This window comes from Alosa sapidissima, chromosome 6 (genome assembly GCF_018492685.1).
Source record: "Alosa sapidissima isolate fAloSap1 chromosome 6, fAloSap1.pri, whole genome shotgun sequence".
NCBI lineage: Eukaryota > Metazoa > Chordata > Actinopteri > Clupeiformes > Clupeidae > Alosa > Alosa sapidissima.
Window position 1 is genome coordinate 39598925 of NC_055962.1, and position 22143 is coordinate 39621067.

The 22143-nt window shown below is 45.7% G+C and overlaps 1 protein-coding gene across 1 annotated transcript in view; it reads right to left on the reverse strand.

The window, feature by feature from the left end:
- The window catches only part of syne1a (spectrin repeat containing, nuclear envelope 1a), a 322712-nt gene that overhangs the window by 265179 nt on the left and 35390 nt on the right, over window positions 1-22143 (reverse strand). Inside the window, exons 9-20 of the mRNA XM_042094571.1 lie at window positions 18318-18415; window positions 16038-16205; window positions 15766-15900; window positions 13691-13819; window positions 13300-13389; window positions 11523-11720; window positions 11007-11264; window positions 3651-3758; window positions 3255-3469; window positions 2030-2180; window positions 837-995; window positions 550-732 (exon numbers count right to left, since the gene is read on the reverse strand). Of these exons, the coding sequence (XP_041950505.1) occupies window positions 550-732; window positions 837-995; window positions 2030-2180; window positions 3255-3469; window positions 3651-3758; window positions 11007-11264; window positions 11523-11720; window positions 13300-13389; window positions 13691-13819; window positions 15766-15900; window positions 16038-16205; window positions 18318-18415 (1892 nt within the window). The remainder of the gene's footprint in view (window positions 1-549; window positions 733-836; window positions 996-2029; window positions 2181-3254; window positions 3470-3650; window positions 3759-11006; window positions 11265-11522; window positions 11721-13299; window positions 13390-13690; window positions 13820-15765; window positions 15901-16037; window positions 16206-18317; window positions 18416-22143) is intronic.

Consider the following 22143-nt stretch of genomic DNA (forward strand, 5'->3'; position numbering starts at 1 on the left):
GTTGGATTATAAACATGCTTTGCCACAAAAACGTGGGGTAAGTCCAGCTATATGAAGTTATTATTTTGCTGTCACTTCGTCTGTTTTATAACCCAGAAGGATGTACTTGGTATCAAATGATATCTCTGTGTCTCCTCTTTCATCTGACATACGTGGCATATCTATCCAATCAGGGGTTCGCGAGTAATTCAAACGAGAGTAATGGGTGTGCAGCGTTGGTTTGTGTACATGACGTTAATATTGTGCAGTCACTTCGTCTGTTTTTATAAGCCAGAAGGATCAATATAGCACTTGCACTGTTAGCCTTTGGGCTGGAAGCGCTAAAATCAGTCAAACTTGGTACCCCTTCGATCAACGTAATCTAGCTCTCGAGGGGATGTTTGACTCGTCAAATTACTCTGGGATTACACTGACAATGACTAGGTTAACCTTGACCTTAAATGAGGACAGGTGCGACCTTGACCTTAAATGCGGACAGGTGCTTCTCTGACTAGGTTGACCTTGACCTTAAATGCGGACAGGTGCTTCTCTGACTAGGTTGACCTTGACCTTAAATGCGGACAGGTGCTTCTCTGTGCTCTGCATGTCTTCCAGGCTGACGAGTCCACCACAGAGCACGGGGAGAGAGGATGAGCACCACTGCCCAATGCTCTGCTCAATCTGCACAACGTCATCCCACAACACCAGCGTCTGGGTCAAGCGCTCCACATTGCCATCAATTATCTCAAAGACCTTAAGGACAAGAAAAAAAGACTGGCACTCTGTTTCTCTATGGCAACATGAGGATTATGGGATGGATTTGTACATGTGAGATGTGTCTGACTGCCAGAGCTCACCTTTGACCAGCGTTCCACAACAGCATTGGTGTCTGCTGTAACATCCTGGGCTTGGTGGCCTGACACTTTGGTCAGTTCCATCTGCAAGAGTCGGCCCCTAGAGCAGAGGAGGTCAAGCTCCTCTTGGGCACTGACCATCCTCTCTGTCACTGCGCCGTGCTAAGGGTTAGCACACACATAGACCACATATGAGCATCTCACTGCGCCGTGCTAAGAGTTAGCACACACATAGACCACATATGAGCATCTCACTGCGCCGTGCTAAGAGTTAGCACGCACATAGACCACACATATGAGCAACTGTGCCGTGCTAAGGGCTAGCATACACATAGACCACACATATGAGCAACTGTGCCGTGCTAAGAATAAGCACACACATAGACCACACATATGAGCAACTGTGCCGTGCTAAGAATTAGCACACACATAGACCACACATATGAGCAACTGTGCCGTGCTAAGAATTAGCACACACATAGACCACACATATGAGCAACTGTGCCGTGCTAAGAATTAGCACACACATAGACCACACATATGAGCAACTGTGCCGTGCTAAGGGCTAGCATACACATAGACCACACATATGAGCAACTGTGCCGTGCTAAGAATTAGCACACACATAGACCACACATATGAGCAACTGTGCCGTGCTAAGGGCTAGCATACACATAGACCATACATATGAGCAACTGCGCCGTGCTAAGGGCTAGCATACACATAGACCACACATATGAGCAACTGCGCCGTGCTAAGGGCTAGCATACACATAGACCACACATATGAGCAACTGCGCCGTGCTAAGGGCTAGCATACACATAGACCACACATATGAGCAACTGCGCCGTGCTAAGGGCTAGCATACACATAGACCACACATATGAGCAACAGCGCCGTGCTAAGGGCTAGCATACACATAGACCACACATATGAGCAACTGCGCCGTGCTAAGGGTTAGCACACACATAGACCACACATGAGCATCTCACTGCGCCGTGCTAAGAGTTAGCACACACATAGACCACATATGAGCATCTCACTGCACCGTGGTAAGAGTTAGCACACACATAGACCACACATATGAGCAACTGCGCCGTGCTAAGGGCTAGCAATGTGATGTTAGGGTTAGGGTTAGAATGTGAGGTAGAATGTAACGAGATGTGAAATGTCATATGAGGTGAGAACATTCTGACCTGTGAGAGGGTTCTCCTGATATCCTCTCGGTTCTGTGGTTCCGTGTAGCCTGCAGTGAGGTTCTCAGCAGTCTGCAGGATGGTTCTAAGGTTGTACTTCAGGGTCTGATGTTCCTGCAGAAGGTTCAGCATCCGACTAGAGCCCTCCCCTCTGCTCCATACACAGGCCACACACACACACACACACACACACACACACACACACACACACACAGATTACCACACAAAGGATCAACAAACAGTCAAAGACTCACACCAACTCACACAAACTCTCATTACACAGACACACACACACACACACACACAAACTCTCATTACACACACACACACACACAAACTCTCATTACACAGACACACACACACACAAACTCTCATTACACAGACACACACACACACAAACTCTCATTACACAGACACACACACACACACACACACAAACTCTCATTACACACACACACACACACAAACTCTCATTACACAGACACACACACACACAAACTCTCATTACACACACACACACACAAACTCATACAAACTCTCATTACACAGACGCACACAGACACACGCACACACACACAAACACACACGCGCATGCACATACACACACACGAACACAAACACGCACACACACACACATACAAACACAAACACACACAGACGCTGAGAATGAGAACTTGACCATATCCAGGTGTGTGGAGACCCTAACCATATCCAGGTGTGTGTGGACCCTAACCATATCCAGGTGTTATCCAGGTGTGTGTGGTAACCCTTACCCTATCCAGGTGTGTGGAGACCCTAACCATATCCAGGTGTTATCCAGGTGTGTGTGGTAACCCTTACCCTATCCAGGTGTGTGGAGAGGGAAAGAGGTGTGTGTTCTTCTGTAGAGATGCAGGAGGAGGTTCCTAACCTTATCCAGGTATCCATGTATTTCATTTTTGAGTATTTTATATTGAAGTTATCCATAAGTATCCAAAAGTATTCAGATTACATTACATTAATTTTTTAATCCAATGGATTACATTACTGATTAAAAAACTTGCCGTGTAGTCTATACTCAGTTATAGATTTTACATTTCAGAGTAATCTGACCCAACTCTGCATACAGGTAGGAGGAGAGGCAAAGGGGTTCCTCACCTTATCCAGGTGTGTGTTCTTCCACACAGAACCTTATCCAGGTGTGTGTTCTTCCACACAGAACCAGGAGGGGAAAGGGGTTCCTCACCTGCACCATGCAGCCATCAGCTCCTCCAGAATGGTGAGCGTCTCTGCTGCCCCCTGCTGGTGCTCCAGAATGGTGAGCGTCTCTGCTGCCCCCTGCTGGTGCTCCCTGAGGTTGACCTCCAGCGGCTCCAGCTCGCCCCTCTCAGCCTGCCCACTCTGGCCCACAGAGAGGGCCTCCAGCCTGGACGCCAGCTGCCCCGAGCTCTGCTTCCCATCCTGCAGCAACCACACAACACGGAGGCCAAGGTTAGGGTTAGGGTCAGACGCTGAGGTACAGAGGAATGTGTGTGTGTGTGTGTGTGTATGTGTTTGTGTGTGGAGGCGCAGAGGGCCGTATGTGTGTGTGTGTGTGTGTGTGTGTGTGTGTGTGTGACTGTGTGTGTTTGTGTGTACTCACAATGACCTCCTGTAGGGCGGTGTGTGTATCGGAAGGGGAGGCACACAGGGGTGTCAGCTGAATCTGCTGCTGCAGTTTGAGCTTCATCTGCTGCATTGAGTCCTTCACCTGGAGACACAAACTCCATTAGTCAGGAACAACAAGCACACACACACACACACACACACACAAACACACACACACAAACAGGAACAACAAGCACTCTGGTGGCAATGTATCAGGAACTACGATGGCTCTGGGGTCAATGTGTTAAACCAGTGGTTCTCAAATGGGGGTACGCGTACCCCTGGGGGTACGTGAAGGCACTCTAGGGGGCACATGAGATTTTAAAATATACATACATATATATTATTTATCAGTTCCACAGTTTAATAAATTAGACACTGATGGCACAGTGCTCTGTTTTAAGTCTTTTTTTTTTCTCAACTAAAAATGCTTTGCGCTGGTTAGGGGGTACTTGGCTGAAAAAATATTTCACAGGGGGTACATCACTGAAAAAGGGTTAAGAACCACTGTGTTAAACTTTTAAATAAAAAAAACTTCATAAAGACTGATAAACTTTAATTGAACAACCTTCATGAAGACTGAGGAGACAATAGCTCTCAATGCTAATATGTGGGTCAGTGTAGGTTCCTTTATGAACAACATTGATTAGATTAGATAAGATTAGATTCAACTTTATTGTCATTGTGCCGAGTACAAGTACAAAGACAACGAAATGCAGTTTGTGTCTAACTAGAAAAGTGCACCAAATGTCCGCCTCCTCGTTGTCCCTGTCAAGGTTGCCATGGTCGTGGACACCTCAACATGCACAGACAAGGAGGCATCAGGCGGAGGCGGTCGGGGGGTGATGGGGGCTTAGTTGGTTGGATGTCACCAGATGCTGAGCTACAGTTAAGTAGAATGACAGCCACAGGAAAGAAGCTTCCTCTAAACCTGCTGGTTCGGATGCGGAGAGACCTGTAACGCCTCCCGGAGGGGAGTGGGGTGAACAGTCTGTGGTTGGGGTGAGAACAGTCTTTGATGATCGCTTGCCCTGGATGGCCTCGATGGAGGGGAGTGAGGAACTGGTGATGCGTTGGGCAGTTTTCACCAGTTTTCACCACCCTCTGCAGTGCTTTCCGGTCGTGGGCAGAGCAGTTGCCATACCAAACTGTGACACAGTTGGTGGGGATGCTCTCAATGGTGCAGCGGTAGAAGTTCACTAAGATCTGAGGAGGAGACAGATGAACCTTCTTTAGTCTCCTCAGAAAGAAGAGACGCTGGTGAGCTTTTTTGATCAGGGTAGAGGTGTTGAGGGTCCACGAGAGGTCCTCAGAGATGTGGACGTCCAGAAACTTGAAGCTGGTGACATGCTCCACCTCAGTCTCGTTGGTGAGAATGGGTGTGTGTGTGCTAGCTTTAGACTTCCCGAAGTTCACAATGAGCTCTTTGGTCTTCTTGGTGTTGAGAGCCAGGTTGTTATCAGTGCACCACGATGTTAGGTGCTGGACCTCCTCCCTGTAAGCCATCTCATCATTGTTGCTGATGAGACCAGTCACCGTAGTGTCATTTGCAAACTTGACAATGGTGTTAGAGCCATGTACAGGTGTGCAGTCGTAGGTGAAGAGGGAGTAGAGGAGAGGGCTCAGCACACATCCCTGTGGTACGCCAGTGTTCAGGGTGATGGTTGAGGAGGTGTGGTTATCTAACCTAACAGACTGAGGTCTGTTGGTTAGGAAGTCCAGCATCCAGTTACAGAGGGAGGTGTTGATGCCCAGTTTACTGATTTTGGTGATCAGTTTGGAGGGGATGATGGTGTTGAATGCTGAGCTGGGGGTGAGTGTGACTGGATGGAAGTCATTGAGGCTTGTTGTAGTGGAGTGTTTTTGGCACCTGCACGATGGAGATGGTTTTAAAGCACGCGGGGACAGCTGCCTGGGCTGGTCACAGATTAAATATGTCAGTCCAAACCTCAGTCAGCTGCACTGCACAGGCTCAGGTCTGGGGATACCATCAAGACCAGCAGCCTTACATGCATTACGTCCTATTGTGGGGCATGAGCATCCCCTGATCTGAATGCGATGTCTTGTGCCTTCAGCAGAAGTCTGACCTCACTGTTCATCCATGGCTTCTGATTAGGGAAAGTCATAATCCGTAGTCCGGGTGGTGACACTGTTGATGTTGGAGTTGATACAGTCCAGAATGGAGGAGTCATATGAATCAATGTCCGTGTGGAAGTCATGGGTGGCCTGAGTTGCGAACACTCTCCAGTCAGTGTTTTCAAAATGCTGCTGAAGTGTTGCTGCTGAAGTCACTGTTGGTTTCACATGTGTGGGTTTCACACTTTGACTGCCCTCACTGTTGGTTTCACACGTATGGGTTTCACACTTTGACTGCCCTCACTGTTGGTTTCACACGTTTGATGAGTGCTGAGTACTTGGGCAGTAGAAACAAGAGAGGTGATCTGAGTGTCCTAGGTGGGGGAGGGGAGCAGCTTTGTAGGCATCAGCTATGTTTGCGTAAACTTGGTATAAAATATTATCTCCTCTTGTGGGGCATTATACATTTTGATGAAGTCTTACCTGAGTCAGCTGTTTTGTTGGCACAGAGAATGGAGCGTCCAGTTAGCTCGATAGCGTTGTTGGGTATTTCGCTGTTAAGCCAAGTTTCTGTGTGAATCAATATGTTGCAGTCCATAACCATTCTGTGTGTGGTGATCCGCAGTTCATCCATTTTTTCACCAGGGAGCGAACATCGGTGAGGAAAAGGCTTGGAAGAGCGAGTCAATGTGGAGTTAGCTTTAGCCTCGCTCAAACTCCTCCACGAGAGTCCCTGTGTTTACATTTTCTGGGCGTCTGAAGTTCCTTTCAGTTGGTGTGGCGGAGTTCGTGGGTCTCGCTGATCTAGCAATCTCTGGTATTATGCTGATGAAGATGTCGGGATTGCAGGAACCGATGTCCAAAAGTTCCTGTCGGGTGTACGATATGTACGCTAAACTGTTTTTACCGAAAATACTTTAAAGGTCTCATCTCATCGTTTTTTCATTAATGTTGCAGTGGTCTGTAGTATTGATGAATGCCCTGTGAGACGGTTTTGGTGAAAAAAATGATGTCCTGCGTCTGTTTCATGCTGTTCTAGTTTGGTGGGGAAGGTGGGCGGGGAGGAACGACTGGATTTCGCCTCTAGTCATGAATATTAATGACATGCTAATGAATTCACCTCTGATTGGCTAACAGTACTGTGACGCTTCCTCCAGTGCGTCCTCATCCGATTCTGCCTGTGCTATGCTCCATATTCAACTTTACAGTGCTAAAACCTGGCTAAAACTCGAGTCAAAACTGTTGCACAAAATGTCTTCGGAGATACAACTTCATGTGTTTGATCCTAGTGTTCGAGTAGGAAGAAGAACCGCTTCCTGATCGTTTGTCGGTGAACGTTGGTTTAATAGAATGGTAACAATTGCCTGTCAGCTTAAAATTTCTCCTAAAAGAGGTAAACGTTTGTGACAATCGTCATCTTGCTTTCAAGTAATAAACAGTTGGAAACATTTTAAAATAAAGACCTATTTCTTTACACAGTCAAAAGTCTTTGCAATCTTCCTAGTAGATATTTTACTTCACAACACAGGTAAGCACCCTAAATGCAGTTCAGCCACTGACCTAGCCTGCTAATGCTATCGGAATAGCTAGATAGTTATGGTTTGAATTCCATGATACCATCATTGAAAGACCACTTGGTCATAGCCCAATACATATATAGATCTAAATGCAAACACGCCTACCTAGCTATATTTTGCTGGAATTGTACCAGAATGCCTACAGAAGCAGAGAATGTGTGCTGCAAGACTTCTCCGGTAATGAGAACTATGATAGCCTGACATTGGCAGAGGTTAGCCTACTCAAGTTGTTTTCTGTCACGTATGACAGAAAAAGTAGCCTACTATAGGAATCTTATAGTATTTTGGGACTAAATATTACAGTAATCTTATAGGAATACTATAGTATTTGGACATACTATTGGTACTATAAGACTACTATAGAAAAACTATAGCGGTTACAGGATATTATAGAGTTATTAGTAGTACTTCTACAGTATGTCCCAATTATAAGATTACTATAATATTTTGCCCCAAATACTATAAGATTCCTATACTACTTTTTCGTAAGGGGATTGCTCATGTGGTTAGAAAAATGGGTAACACCAGTACCCCTGTTGTCTGTATGACCCTGTACCCAGGATTAGAACCAGTCTGCCTTAGCATAATGTACTCCCTTCAAAATGCACTAAACATTCGACTATGACGACTATGGCCCTCTGTGAGACAGAAGATATGAAAGGTAAGATAAACCTTTAGCTTAAAAGGGACAAAAACTGATGAAACTTCTAAAACAAATATACAAAACAGGTCAATTTTCTATAAACAACTTTATTATATTTACATACAGCAGTGGTACTCAAAGTGTGGTCCACAAGCTATCTCAAGTGTTCCACAAGTAGATGTGGTAAAATATAATAGATGAGTTGTTTGCAATATTGAACCAACTTGTATGTAAATCCAAACAGTTCTGCAACACTGATGTAACCTATGTCAGTTTAAATCATATGAATCCTCTGACACCATAAGCAAGGTGCAAAGACAATAAGCAAGGTGGTTCAGTAAGAAGGCCTATTGTGTAATATACTGTTGAAGTAGGTCTACTGTTTTTTTTGCTAGGTGGTCCGTGAAACACTGACAAATAGTAATATTGCAGTCTATTAAAATAATGCAAACACAAAACAATCCAAACTATGCACAGAATTAACAATGTCCTCTTTTTGCCAGACGATGCAGACATCTGGCCTACAGATCCTTTGTAAAATGGTGCTGGGATTATTTAGGGAAAAAGGTCTGAGTTGTTGTTTCGGCTTGTATTGTCCTGGGGATCCGAAGGGACAACACACAAAACACATTCGTTGGCTGTGATGATTTTATTACATTGCTCTTTGATTGCGCTGGGCCATAGGTGGAGCCATCAGGTGTTATTGAGGAGATGTCGCTTTCATCCTCCTCCTCCTCTTGATCAACCCGAGGTCTTCTAGCTGGCCTTGGATGAACAGGCTTGATGGCAGTAGAGGTAGCAGGCCCCCATGCCCATGGTGTATCCGAAGTGCTTGTATCAATACTCATACTTTTCATGAAGTATTCTGTTTGGGTACCTAAAGTAAATAAATGTGTATTACTGTCAAGTTACAAGATACTAATAGTACACAGGACATTCACTATCTCACAAAACTGTACTGGCACAATGGAAACAAAAATATTTTAGTGACTGTGGTAAGGTGTATGATGTACTAAGTAGCATACCCACAAGAAGACATTCGGTAATATCAATTCTATCTGTTATGCAATTCATGGGTTTCATCAGGTCCATTTACACAGGTGTATTAATCAAGCACCATGCAGTCTGCATTCATAATCGAGGTGCTTGATTTTATACACCTGTGGAAAGTGACCTGAAGAAACCCATGAATTGACTTTCCAAAACATTGACGAGCACATAAGAACCTGTATTAGCCTACTAGAAAAAGACTTCTAGAAACTAACTAGCACAACAATAAAAGTTAGATCACAAACCTTTGCTTCTAACGTGATGACCTAATGTAGGCTAGAAAGCTGTGTAGCCTGACATGAGGATGTGCTCTGGAAGACATACAAAACACTAAGTAAACAGCAAGTAATCAAACAAAACATCATTGTATGTCAATGTAATAAGTGTAAATACCTGAGCTCTAGTGATAGCAACTTAGCCTAATAGTGCAGGGGTATTGTGTTTTTGATTTAGATTTAGACTAGAACAATACCCGTACTTAGTTGAGCATAAAATATTGTTGCTAATATTATTATTTGTGGTTTAACGCTTAGGTTAGAAGATAATAGGTTCAACAAGCTAAATCTCTGGGTAGTGTGGTCAGTTTCTTATGAGTGTAGCTACACCAGGCACGTAACTGAAGCATTCCGTTCGCGTTATGTACTGCAACAATTAGCTTCCAATAGGCCTAATCAATGGAAGTAGCTACACCTGGCGTGTTAGTGGCCTGTAGGCTACGTTCGGGAAAATAGACCATTCCTCTAATGGATTTTACCAGAGCCCTTCCTATTAGGCATTCTCTGATTTTACACGTCGCGAACAGAACACTTCAGTTACGTGCCTGGTGTAGCTTCCTGTAATATAGGCTAGCCTAAGCCTAGCTTGTACCCTTTTCATGCATGCTAACGTGAAGAATATGAACATGCTATTTTGTAACAGACGTTAGGTGGAAAAGTTTGTTTGTACTTACAGCCTGTGAGCTGGTGGTCGATCGTCATGACGGTACAGAACCAGGTTTTCAGAACATCGATGCAAAACCACTTTCTAAGGCAGTGAGTGTTGTCGAAATGATTGGAACACAGAACTAATGTTGCACTACTTCGGTGGTGGTGTTCCAACGATAAATCCGAACCATTTCTTCCTCAACTCATGTTTCTAAGGCAAGACATGCAACATTGATGTGTTATTGCCAGAAATAAAACAGGCACGATTTTTTTTCTGCCATGTTGGCAACTTGCTGTTATCTCCTACTAGCTGCAGAGAGACAATCCCCTAGCCGCAAAATCTTCCAGTCTTCCTGTAGGCGGTCACAAGCCAAGGTGGGCGAGGCCATGAATAATCCGTTTCCCTTCGGCGTCATTGGGAAGGGCTCTTTCTGATTCGCTTGTTTTTCCGTGTATTTTCTTTCATTGGCTAATGCGGGCAATGGGGGTAGAAGATCATTTTCACGTGCAGCATGCATATGCAACTTGGAGTGAGCTATAGTATTTAGAAAGTAACAAGTATTAAACGGTTTCTCAGTGAATGTGACCTTTAAATAAATAAGCATATTACCACTAATTTGCAAAATCCGAGAGACACAGCAGAACACTGGAACAGCAGTCACACACACGCATACACACACACACACACACAAACACACACACATACACACACAAACACACACACATACACACACAAACACCCCAGTGAAGATAGTAAGAGAGTGCAAATGGCACACACACACATACACACACAAACACACACACATACACACACAAACACACACATACACACACAAACACACACACATACACACACAAACACACACACCCCAGTGAGGATAGTAAGAGAGTGCAAATGGCACACACACACACATACACACACAAACACACACACATACACACACAAACACACACATACACACACAAACACACACACATACACACATAAACACACACATACACACACAAACACACACACATACACACACCCCAGTGAGGATAGTAAGAGAGTGCAACTGGCTGGGCAGAGACAGCGCCCCCACCTGGTGAACAAGGAGTAGCTGCCTGGTCTCTGCACTGACCCTCCTGCTGGACTCCGCACTGACCCTCCTGCTGGACTCCGCACTGACCCTCCTGCTGGACTCCGCACTGACCCTCCTGCTGGACTCCGAACTGACCCTCCTGCTGGTCTCCACGTCCTGCTGCTCCTTAGGAACATCCTCCTGCGACACACACGCGTCTACCAACACACACACATCCTCCTGCGATACACACGCGTCTACCAACACACACACATCCTCCTGCGATACACACACATCCTCCTGCGACACACACACATCCTCCTGCGATACACACGCGTCTACCGACACACACGCGTCTACCGACACACACACATCCTTTTGCGATACACACACATCCTCCTGCGACACACACGCGTCTACTGACACACACACATCCTCCTGCGACACACACACATCCTCCTGAAACACACACACATCTTCCACCAACACACACGCGTCTACCGACACACACACATCCTCCTGCAACACACACACATGCTCCTGCGACACACACACGTCTACCAACACACACACATCCTCCTGTGACACACACGCGTCTACCAACACACACACATCCTCCTGCGACACACACTCCTTGGCCACCTGGGCCATGACACTTTGCCTCTCACTCCATGTGTCCATGTGATCCAGACGACCTTTGACCTCAGCCAGGGCACTCCGAGATTCTCTCAAGACCTGTTGGGTTACAGAGAAACATCATATTTACACACATTTAAACACACACACACACACACACACACACACACACACACACTCTCTCAGGACCTGTTGGGTTACAGAGAAACATCATATTTACACACATTTAAACACACACACACCCACACACACACACACACACACACATACACTCTCTCAGGACCTGTTGGGTTACAGAGAAACATGATATTTACACACATTTAAACACACACACACCCACACACACACACACTCTCTCAGGACCTGCTGGGTTAGTTGGGTTTAGTGCTGCTTTTGCCGTTGGCCGTTTTGCCGGTTTCCAGTCACTTCACACACACACACACACACACACACACACACACACACTCTCTCAGGACCTGCTGGGTTAGTTGGGTTTAGTGCTGCTTTTGCCGTTGGCCGTTTTGCCGGTTTCCAGTCACTTCACACACACACACACACACACACACACACACACACCTTGGCCTTGCTCCTACCCTGCACAGTCTCCAGTCACTTCACAACAAAATATTTCCATTTTGTCTTACATCAACGGGACGGGCCAACCTAGCCAACCTTGACCATGCCTGGGCTGGTTAAGAGTATTTTGGGTATTGGATATTTCAATGTGGTAATATGGTGGCAGCATGGAGGGGAGTGTCTCCAGGACGCTGGTTTCACTGTTAAGCCTTCATGAGGTGTTGCGGGCCTAACTTAACGAAACATCGGTAAATGAGGGTGCCCATTTGATAACCCCAATGACATACTATATACTGCTGTTGGAGGGGCCATTTGTCTTGTGTTTGTGACCATTGGTTGGCAGATTTGTGGTTAGCGTGCTAGTTAATTTTGTAGGGGCTTCTGAATGTGTTTTTACTTTGGATTTTGGCACAAGGGATTATAACATCTAGTCCTGTGTATTAATGTAATACTTTCTGCATGTTTTTAGTTTGGCTTCAGTAGAGTTATTTAGTTGACTTCATAATCTGCCTGTTCTGCGAACTGTGCGTTGGGCACGGGAGTCTGGCAAGCTGTTAACAACCCAGCGAGTAACTCAGCAAGTAACCCAGCGAGTAACCCAGCAAGTAACCCAGCGAGTAACCCAGCGAGTAACTCAGCAAATAACCCAGCGAGTAACTCAGCGAGTAACCCAGCGAGTAACTCAGCAAGTAACCCAGCGAGTAACCCAGCAAGTAACTCAGCAAATAACCCAGCGAGTAACTCAGCGAGTAACCCAGCGAGTAACCCAGCGAGTAACCCAGCGAGTGAGCGTGAGGCTTTCCTTTGTGTCTCCTTTTCCCTCCTTTTGTAACCACCTTGGCTTTTCTGTTTGTTAGCTGGGTTTTTGTTAGATAGATAGATAGATAGTCAGATACTTTATTGATCCCCAAGGGGGTTTATGTTATAATCACGTTTGTGAACTTCGTGAATCAAAGGAAAACATTAAAACCAAATGACTTCCCTGCAGCCTTTATGTTATCTAATTTGCCTAAAGTTCTTGGTTGGATTTCATAACAGTTAGAGAGAAACATCCCATATACACACATTAAACACACACACACACACACACGTCTCTCAGGACCTGTTGGGCGGCGTCCCCCTCTGGAAGCTTCTGGCAAAGCTCCTCTATGGCCTGCAGTCGCACCTCACACACACACACAAGCTCCTGGCCCTAGAGGAGAATACATATACACACATTAAACACACACACACACACACACACACACACACACACACACAGATACACACACATACACACACACACACACACACACACACACACACACACATACACACACACAAGCTCCTGGCCCTAGAGGAGAATACATATACACACATTAAACACACACACACACACACACACACACACACACACACACAAATACACACACATACACACACACACACACACACACACACACACACACACATACACACATATACACACACATACACACACACACACATCTCACCCTGTGCTCATGGCTTCCTCTATTGCTGTCCAGCTCCTCCCTGCACTTCTGCAGTGATGTCATCAGCCTGCGCCGCTCGGACTCCACCCTCAGATGCAGCAGGTGCAGCGGAGCCTCTGCCTGGACGTCCTGAACAGATCCACTATCAGTCAGGGTGTGTGTGTGTGTGTGTGTGTGTGTATGTGTGTCTGTGTGTGTGTGCGTTTGTGCGTGTGTGTGTGCTGTGTGCATGTGTGTGTGTGTGTGTGTGTGTGCACGTGTGTGTGTGTGTGTATTTGTGATTTGTGTTATGTCCCCCAGCTCTGGTGTTTGTTCCTACACGTGTTTGGCGCCCCCTATTGGGTGCTGCATCTCTTCCCCTTTTGTTAATTACAGGGGAACCACACCTGAGCGTGCCTACCTGCGCTAGAAAAGGATTCTGGGACCGCTCCTGAAGGGGCGCACACAGAGACTGAGAATCGAGTCAAAGCACACACACATACACAGACGCACGCACACACACACACGCACACACATACACACACACGAACACACACACACACGCACACGCACACATATGTGGTATTGAGCAAACTTTCACTTCATCGTTATCTGCGCCTTTCTCCACCCCCTACCGCAATTTACTAACGTCCACAACTGAACGGCAGAGCCTACATACAAGCGCAGTTGAATGAAGTGAACTGATGACAACATTAAACAGAATCAAACGTTTAGTGATCATGAAATAGTACATGATAAGATGTCAACAAGCAGGGAAATAATGAAGATCAGTCAAACTACTTGTGCGTAGACTACGTAGGCTATGGGAGATTGGTCAAATCTAGCAAGTACGAAAGTTTAAGTGGATGACGTGAAAGTAAAACATTCGAAAGGCCAACAAAAGTTAAGGTTGCTTTTGATATAATATAAAGACTCAAAACTGGTGCTCTAAATAGTGATTCTGTTGTCTTTGAAAGGTTCTCTTATTGATGCATTTAACAGCAATTTGGATTAACACCTGCTTTTACAAGGCGGAAATATTTAGGCACCGAATAGATTTCACGGACAGTTTTTGTACATACCGTGGAATACATAATTATGTGCTCTTTGCGCTTCCCCTCCCATCTCTTTACGCTAAACTCCCACTTTCCCCTTGACCCTCCCATGAATGCATATGCATGACACGGAAAAACGCAATTTGCCATTTTCAGCTCCTGCGACAGGCAGTCTGCGTTTTTACCTCAGTGTGGCCTGTTTGTACATACCTCGCAATCATTAATTTACACACACATTGTGAAAGAAATACCCCTGAAGTGGGCACAAAAGTGTTAGTACATCTGACCCTCTGTCTTGTCCACTGGCTTCCGTCTAGCCGTCCACCCGGCAGTAGAAAGCGTTCCGCTTTTGTAGTTACTGTAGTTTCACTAGTTACTGTTAACCTCCCTATTATTTGATACCCATTCTGTTAAATAAACATACCCCTATTTTTGATACAACGAGCTGATCTGTGTGTGTCTCCCCTTTATGGTAAAGGGATATTCCACCATTTGTAGGCTGATTTGACATAGAACTATACTCTCATTCCAGCGTAATAATTAAGGAACACCATGGGCGCAGCAGCACAATGATATCATGCAGCAACTGAAAATAGTCCCTTGTAGGCTAACTTCCAGCAACAAGGTTGAGCTGCAGCAGACAAATCGGTTAGTGACTGGATTATTACGCCTGAATGAGAGTATAGTTCCATGTCAAATCAGCCTAGAAAATCGCTACATTTGATTTTCCGTTGGTGTTATTAAACTTTCTAACTTGAGAGGAGACAAGTTTTAAATAGGAAAATTACCGGAAATTTTAAGTCACTTTTAAACGTGATGCTAGCAGGCGAGATGCTAATGGACTAATTCGATTCAATGATCTATGTATGTATCGCCAGACTCTGAGAACGGCTGGATAAACTGGAGAAAGGTAAAAATCAATTGTTTAACTCAAGTGGAGGTGGAAAATGAGTGTAATTCCCCAAATGGTGGAATATCCCTTTAAGGGTGGTGTCCAACTGCCCGTAACAGTTTGTGTGAGTGCGTGAAAGAGAAAGAGACCTTCCACTGCTTGTGGAGCTCCCTGACAGTCTCCTGTAAAGCATGTTGCTCATTTTCAGGCAGGATGTCAGTGAGGTCATCACATGCTTTGAGAAACACATTCAGCACATGCTGGTCCAATCGAGCAAAGAACTCCTAAAGACACACACACACACACACACACACACATACAGGTTAGGGTGTGCATGTGTGCCACAGAATGTCCAAAGTGAAGGGCCCTTCTCGGACAGGCAGAAGGGTGTGTGTGTATGTGTGTGTGTGTATTTGTATACCGTGTGTTTCCGGTGTAGTTGGTCAGGAGGGCCCTTTTCAGACAGGCAGGCATTGGCCAGCTTTAGGGTCCTCTCCAGCTGGGCTTGAGCTTCCTGTTGCCGTCGTGTCAGTGTGCTGTTCGACTCTGCCGCACGACGCCACTCCCCCTCCTCCCGCACCAGATCCTCCTAAAGACACACCAACACCATCACCACCACCTCCCGCACCAGATCCTCCTAAAGACACACCAACACTATCACCACCACCTCCCGCACCATCACCTAGAACACCAACACTCACACACTCACCTCCCGCACAGACCCTAGAACACCAACACCAACACCATCACAGTCTCACACACTCCCCTAAAACACCAACACCATCACACACACACACACTTCCCCACCTCCCGCACAGACCCTAGAACACCAACATCATCACCATCACACACTCCCCTAGAACACCATCACCACCGCCTCCCGCACCATCACCTAGAACACCAACACCATCACCACCTAAAACACCAACACCATCACCATCATCACACACTCCCCTGGAACACCAACACCATCACCACCACCACCACACACTCCCCTGGAACACCAACACCATCACCACCGCCTCCCGCACCATCACCTAGAACACCAACACCATCACCACCTAAAACACCAACACCATCACCACCACACACTCCCCTAGAACACCAACACCACCACCACACACTTCCCTAGAACACCAACACCATCACCACCACCACACACTCACCTGGAACACCAACACCATCACACACTTACCTGGAACACCAACACCATCACCACCACACACTCCCCTAAAACACCACCACCATCACCACCATCACACACTCACCTGGAACACCAACACCATCACCACCACCACCACCACACACTCCCCTAGAACACCACCACCACCACACACTCACACACTCCCCTAGAACACCACCACCACCACACACTCACACACTCCCCTAGAACACCATCACCACCACCACACACTCCCCTAGAACACCACCACCACCACACACTCACACACTCCCCTAGAACACCAACACCATCATCACCATCACACACTCACACACTCCCAAACTTCCTCCACTCCCCCGCCTTCTGTACCAGACCCTAAAACAACCCACATCATACATGAGGTGTACAGGTGTATGACTTGTTGTTTTACCTGTGTTGAGGTGTAGAGGTGAATGAGAGTAGGGGAGAGGAGAGATGAGAAAAAGGAGAGAGGGTAGAGGAGAGGATAGAGCGGTGAGAAAAGCTATGACTGCAGAGAGAGGAGGTTGGAATTTGGGTTGGGGCTAATGCTAATACTTCTACAGGAGTCTAGAGTGATGGTGGGGCTAATGCTAATACTTCTACAGGAGTCTAGAGTGATGGTTGTGTTGGGGCTAATGCTAATACTTCTACAGGAGTCTAGAGTGATGGTTGTGTTGGGGCTAATGCTAATACTTCTACAGGAGTCTAGAGTGATGGTGTGGCAAATACTAATACTTCTACAGGAGTCTAGAGTGATGGTTGTGTTGGGGCTAATGCTAATACTTCTACAGATACTTCTACAGGACTCTAGAGTAATGGTTGTGTTGGGGCAAATACTAATACTTCTTCAGGAGTCTAGAGTGATGGTTGTGTTGGGGCTAATACTTCTACAGGAGTCAAGAGTGATGGTTGGGTTGGGGCAAATACTAATACTTCTACAGGAGTCTAGAGTGATGGTTGGGTTGGGGCAAATACTAATACTTCTACAGGAGTCTAGAGTGATGGTTGTGTTGGGGCAAATGCTAATACTTCTACAGGAGTCTAGAGTGATGGTTGTGTTGGGGCTAATACTTCTACAGGAGTCTAGAGTGATGGTTGAGGCTAATACTTCTTCAGGAGTCTAGAGTGAAGGTTGTGTTGGGGCTAATGCTAATACTTCTACAGGAGTCTAGAGTGATGGTTGTGTTGGGGCTAATACTTCTACAGAAGTCTAGAGTGATGGTTGTGTTGGGGCTAATACTTCTACAGGAGTCTAGAGTGATGGTTGTGTTGGGGCTAATACTAATACTTCTACAGGAGTCTAGAGTGATGGTGGGGTTAATACTAATACTTCTACAGGAGTCTAGAGTGACGGTGGGGTTGGGGCTAATACTTCTACAGTAGTCTAGAGAGATGGTTGGGGTTAGGGTTGGGATTTGGGTTGGGGCTAATCCTTATACAGGAGTCTCAAGTTATATATAGGATTGGGGTTAGGGTTGGGATTTGAGTTGGGGACTAATCCTTTTATATAAGTCTAACCTCATCCTGTTGCTGTCCAAGAGGGTTAGGCAGCTTTCTCAGGAACTGAGCCACATAGGTCATGATAGACTTCTCATCGGGCTTATCCACATCCACGTCTAAAGTGCAGGGGAAATAAATTACTGTTAAAGACCAACTGTGAACTAACAAATGTGACCTATAAAGAAAGGCTGACCCTACAGCTTTGAATGAACACATGCAACCTGTAAAGCTCTTCCTAAAAGCGAGAAAGATCAAAGATTACATTTATTCATTTGAGGAGACGCTTTTATCCAAAGTGACTTACATATGTAATATATAACAAGAGTCACCATCCACAGAGCAATTTGTGGTTAAGTGCCTTGCTCAAGGGCACAACGGTGAAAGCCAGGAATTGAACCCACAACTTTACAGGCTAGTGTACGCTAGCCCAGCTCCTTAAAGGACAATTCCGGCGCAAAATTAACCTAGGAGTTAATAACACATGTGTACCGAGTTTGACCGTTCGCTGGGATTTGTTTTCATGCTAGTCGAATGTGACCAGTTTTATTGCAAACTGCTAATTACCGTTTAATGCTAGCCTTCGGGGCAGACGTACAGTAAAAAGTAATCACTATTTCTATACCACTAACAAGGCTCAAAATAGCACCACACTTACACGGTAGCATAATGAGGGTCTCTACATGTAAACCGAAGCATTGAGAACTTTGTAAGTGTACAAGTAGTTTATTAAAAAGAAACACATTACCGTACACACTACTACATGCTAGCCCTGCTCCTTAGCCCCTACGCTACCACACTACTACATGCTAACCCTGCTCCTTAACCACTACGCTACCACACTACTACATGCTAACCCTGCTCCTTAACCACTACGCTACCACACTACTACATGCTAGCCCTGCTCCTTAACCACTACGTTACCACACTACTACATGCTAACCCTGCTCCTTAACCACTACGCTACCACACTACTACATGCTAGCCCTGCTCCTTAACCACTACGTTACCACGGCGCCAAATTATGATGAGGTCAAATCTCCATCATTCACATCCGTCTGATCACTACTGTCTACTGTCTGCACACTATTTTGCTGGTGTTTTTCTATTAGTTAGTGTTTTTCTGTTAGTTGGTGTTTTACTGTTCCCTTGTGTTTTATTGTTTTGCCGGTGGAAAGACAGCAGCAGTGATTCTCTCCATGATCTCCATCTCCACTACACCATCTCCATCTCCACTCATAGACTACATGATCTCCATCTCCACTACACCATCTCCATCTCCACTCATAGACTACATGATCTCCATCTCCACTACACCATCTCCATCTCCACTCATAGACTACATGATCTCCATCTCCACTACACCATCTCCATCTCCACTCATAGACTACATGATCTCCATCTCCACTACACCATCTCCATCTCCACTCATAGACTACATGATCTCCATCTCCACTACACCATCTCCATCTCCACTCATAGACTACATGATCTCCATCTCCACTACATGATCTCCATCTCCACTCATAGACTACATGATCTCCATCTCCACTACACCATCTCCATCTCCACTACACCATCTCCATCTCCACTACATGATCTCCATCTCCACTACATGATCTCCATCTCCACTACATCATCTCCACTACATCATCTCCATCTCCACTACATGATCTCCATCTCCACTACACCATCTCCATCTCCACTCATAGACTACATGATCTCCATCTCCACTACATGATCTCCATCTCCACTCATAGACTACATGATCTCCATCTCCACTACATGATCTCCATCTCCACTACATGATCTCCATCTCCACTCATAGACTACATGATCTCCATCTCCACTACATGATCTCCATCTCCACTACATGATCTCCATCTCCACTCATAGACTACATGATCTCCATCTCCACTACACCATCTCCATCTCCACTACATCATCTCCATCTCCACTACACCATCTCCATCTCCACTACACCATCTCCATCTCCACTACATGATCTCCATCTCCACTACACCATCTCCATCTCCACTCATAGACAACATGATCTCCATCTCCACTACATGATCTCCATCTCCACTACATGATCTCCATCTCCACTACACCATCTCCATCTCCACTACACCATCTCCATCTCCACTCATAGACTACATGATCTCCATCTCCACTACACCATCTCCATCACATGATTTCCATCTCCACTCATAGACAACATAATCTCCATCTCCACTACACCATCTCCATCTCCACTACACAATCTCCATCTCCACTACATGATCTCCATCTCCACTATACCATCTCCATCTCCACTACATGATCTCCATCTCCACTCATAGACTACATGATCTCCATCTCCACTACATCATCTCCATCTCCACTACATGATCTCCATCTCCACTCATAGACTACATGATCTCCACTCATAGACTACATGATCTCCACTACATGATCTCCATCTCCACTACACCATCTCCACTACATGATTTCCATCTCCACTCATAGACAACATCATCTCCATCTCCATTACATCATCTCCATCTCCACTCATAGACTACATGATCTCCACTACATCATCTCCATCTCCACTACACCATCTCCATCTCCACTACATGATCTCCATCTCCACTCATAGACTACATCATCTCCATCTCCACTACATGATCTCCATCTCCACTACACCATCTCCATCTCCACTCATAGACTACATGATCTCCATCTCCACTACATAATCTCCATCTCCACTCATAGACTACATGATCTCCATCTCCACTACACCATCTCCATCTCCACTCATAGACTACATGATCTCCATCTCCACTACATGATCTCCATCTCCACTACACCATCTCCATCTCCACTCATAGACTACATGATCTCCATCTCCACTACATAATCTCCATCTCCACTCATAGACTACATGACCTCCATCTCCACTACACCATCTCCATCTCCACTCATAGACTACATGATCTCCATCTCCACTACATGATCTCCATCTCCACTACATGATCTCCATCTCCACTACATGATCTCCATCTCCACTCATAGACTACATGATCTCCATCTCCACTACACCATCTCCATCTCCACTCATAGACTACATGATCTCCATCTCCACTACATGATCTCCATCTCCACTACATGATCTCCATCTCCACTCATAGACTACATGATCTCCATCTCCACTACACCATCTCCATCTCCACTTATAGACTACATGATCTCCATCTCCACTACATGATCTCCATCTCCACTACATGATCTCCATCTCCACTACATGATCTCCATCTCCACTCATAGACTACATGATCTCCATCTCCACTACACCATCTCCACTCATAGACTACATGATCTCCATCTCCACTACATGATCTCCATCTCCACTACATGATCTCCATCTCCACTCATAGACTACATGATCTCCATCTCCACTACACCATCTCCATCTCCACTCATAGACTACATGATCTCCATCTCCACTACATGATCTCCATCTCCACTACACCATCTCCATCTCCACTCATAGACTACATGATCTCCATCTCCACTACATGATCTCCATCTCCACTCCATGATCTCCATCTCCACTACATAATCTCCATCTCCACTACACCATCTCCATCTCCACTCATAGACTACATGATCTCCATCTCCACTGCATGATCTCCATCTCCACTACATAATCTCCATCTCCACTCATAGACTACATGATCTCCATCTCCACTCCATGATCTCTATCTCCACTCATAGACTACATGATCCACTACATTATCTCCATCTCCACTACATGATCTCCATCTCCACTCCATGATCTCCATCTCCACTACACCATCTCCACTCA